Source organism: Suricata suricatta, chromosome 7 (assembly GCF_006229205.1).
Source record: "Suricata suricatta isolate VVHF042 chromosome 7, meerkat_22Aug2017_6uvM2_HiC, whole genome shotgun sequence".
Lineage (NCBI taxonomy): Eukaryota > Metazoa > Chordata > Mammalia > Carnivora > Herpestidae > Suricata > Suricata suricatta.
In genome coordinates this window covers 12707346-12709578 of record NC_043706.1, presented here as the reverse complement: position 1 = coordinate 12709578, position 2233 = coordinate 12707346, and the positions used below count along the sequence as shown (strand labels likewise).

At 53.7% G+C, this 2233-nt stretch overlaps 1 protein-coding gene across 2 annotated transcripts in view; it reads left to right on the top strand.

Moving 5' to 3' along the window:
- The first annotated feature begins 46 nt into the window (after positions 1–46).
- The window catches only part of GMPR (guanosine monophosphate reductase), a 46197-nt gene continuing 44010 nt past the window's right edge, over positions 47–2233 (top strand). For both annotated transcript variants that reach the window (XM_029945451.1, XM_029945452.1), the window contains exon 1: positions 47–229. In XM_029945451.1, coding sequence (XP_029801311.1) covers positions 143–229 — 87 coding nt within the window. In that variant the 5' untranslated portion in view covers positions 47–142. The remainder of the gene's footprint in view (positions 230–2233) is intronic.

The window sequence follows — 2233 nt, the reverse complement described above, 5'->3', positions numbered from 1 at the left end:
CTCTTTCTGCCTCTCGCCCCGCCCCCGCAGCCCCGCCCCGCGCCCCCCTGGCCCGGGCCGGCCACCCTACCGCTCGGCGCGGGAGCTGCTGGGAGGAGCTGCTAGATGTCGCCCGGCTTGCCTCAGCGCGCGGATCCGCACCATGCCCCGCATAGATGCAGACATCAAGCTGGACTTTAAGGATGTCCTGCTCCGACCCAAGCGAAGCAGCCTCAGGAGCCGAGCCGAGGTGGGCCCCTTCGATGGCCGCAGTGAGGGTGGGATTTGTTTTCCGGGTAGCTGGGGTCGGGGAGGACGGTGGAAGGCTGTCCTACCCCCAGCCGGCTTCTCCTGTGTCTGTTGATGGATAGGATGCCGAGCCCCTTGGCCCTCCGCATCTGCCGAGAAAGAGAGAGAGAGAAGGGGGGGAAGAGAGAGGAAAGCCGGCCGGCTCCCTGCCAGGGTGTCTTTAAGGGACCCAGCTCCGGTGTAAAATTCTCAGTACGTCCGGTTAAGTGAGACCAGACCACAGAGAAACAAAGATAAGTGGCCAACTGATTTAGGAAGATTGGCAGGGTGGTTGGAGGGGTGCCTATAGGGCAGAAATGACAGAGTGGAGCCCAAGTGTAAAGGAGAGGAAGACAGCGGCGAGCTTTGTGACTTTGGCACTGCCTCTTAGTGCAGGGAACCGACTGCTGCGTGAGTATCAGCTCCGGCAATGGAATTTTTTAAAAAAAATGTCTGAAAACCGGGCAAATTCCAGGGCAGCAAAAGTTCAGGGTTTACTTAACACGTTTCAGTGACCTTGCTGGGAGCGGGGCTGGGGACTCCGTGCCCGGTGTCACTTTCCTTACTGGACAGTTGCAGTCCAGCCGGGTCCTAGGGAAGCAGAAAACCCCCTGCACAGGCATAGGGGTGACAGGCAGATTGCACACCCTGGGCAGTTTTGCTGGTTCTTTGTGTCGCTAAGATCGAAGACTATACGGCCCCAAGTGAGGCTGAGGAAGGTCACAGCCTGAAGGATAAACTAGTTGCCCAGAAAGAGTGCTCGGGCACAAGGTCTACTGGTGACCGTGGCTTTGCCTAGAGTTCTGAGGGCTGGAGAAGGAGGTAGGGTCCACAGGAGTAAACAGGAGACGGTAAAGCCAGCACACTCTTCCAAGCGCTGTACTCCACAAGACCGTAAATAAATCCTCTTGCAAGAACTCGGCATGAGCCCAGGCCTAACTGCAGAGCCTGGTGTTGCCAGCCGAGGGCTCGTTTGGATTAAGGAAGTGGCCTGTTTTAGCCAGTGACCAGAACGTGTCACCTTTTCAAGCAGGAGGGTTGGTGGCTGGACCCAGAGAGGATGGGACTTGACAGGACTGTCGGAGGCCAGGATTGGTTATAGCCCTTATCACTCTAGATGGGACCACCCTCTTCCTGTCCTTCAACATGTCCTTAAAAGTGCTAAAAGAGCAGGACTGACTTCTGAAGGAGACAAATAGTTCGGGTGACAGGTAGCCAGCACCTAAGGCCAGAACAAGACAGGAGGTGGGGAATCTGGGCAGACAGAGGAAGCGGTGGCCTCAACATTCTTTCAATATTTGTTCAAAATTCACTCAGGAGAGAGAAACTTATTATTAAGCAAACTGTGTGTTTAAAACAAGACTCTAGTATGTGTATTTTCTGAGCCAGGAAACATCTCGAGAAGGTAGACCATGTAGAATTGAGGTAATAGGAAGAATTACTCTTTTTTTTAATTTTTTATGTCTTTTATTTATTTTTGAGAGACAGAGAAAGACAGCACGAGCAGGGGAGGGGCAGAGAGAGAGGGAGACACAGAATTGGAAGCAGGCTCCAGGCTCTGAGCCAGCTGTCAGCACAGAGCCCGACGTGGGGCTCGAACCCACGAACCGTGAGATCATGACCTGAGCTGAAGCCAGACGCTTAACCAATTGAGCCACCCAGGCGCCCCCAAATTACTCTTTTCCAGAGAAGAATAGAATGTCATGCACCGGTTGGTTTTATACTTTGAGCTGATGCAAAGTCCTGGTTTGCAGGGACACCTTGCAACCTACACGTCCACATTGCAGGGAGAACTCTGTGCCCTTGGGAAATGTTTTCACGGTTCTGTTTCTGTGGGAGGTTGCCGGCTCTGGGAATGGATACCTAAGTTAACTGGACTTGCCTTTCCAGTTGGTTCTCCTAATAGCTTAGGTGCCCTGCTGGGTGTGTCCCATAATCTGCCTGCGCTGGTTGACATTGAGGGGTC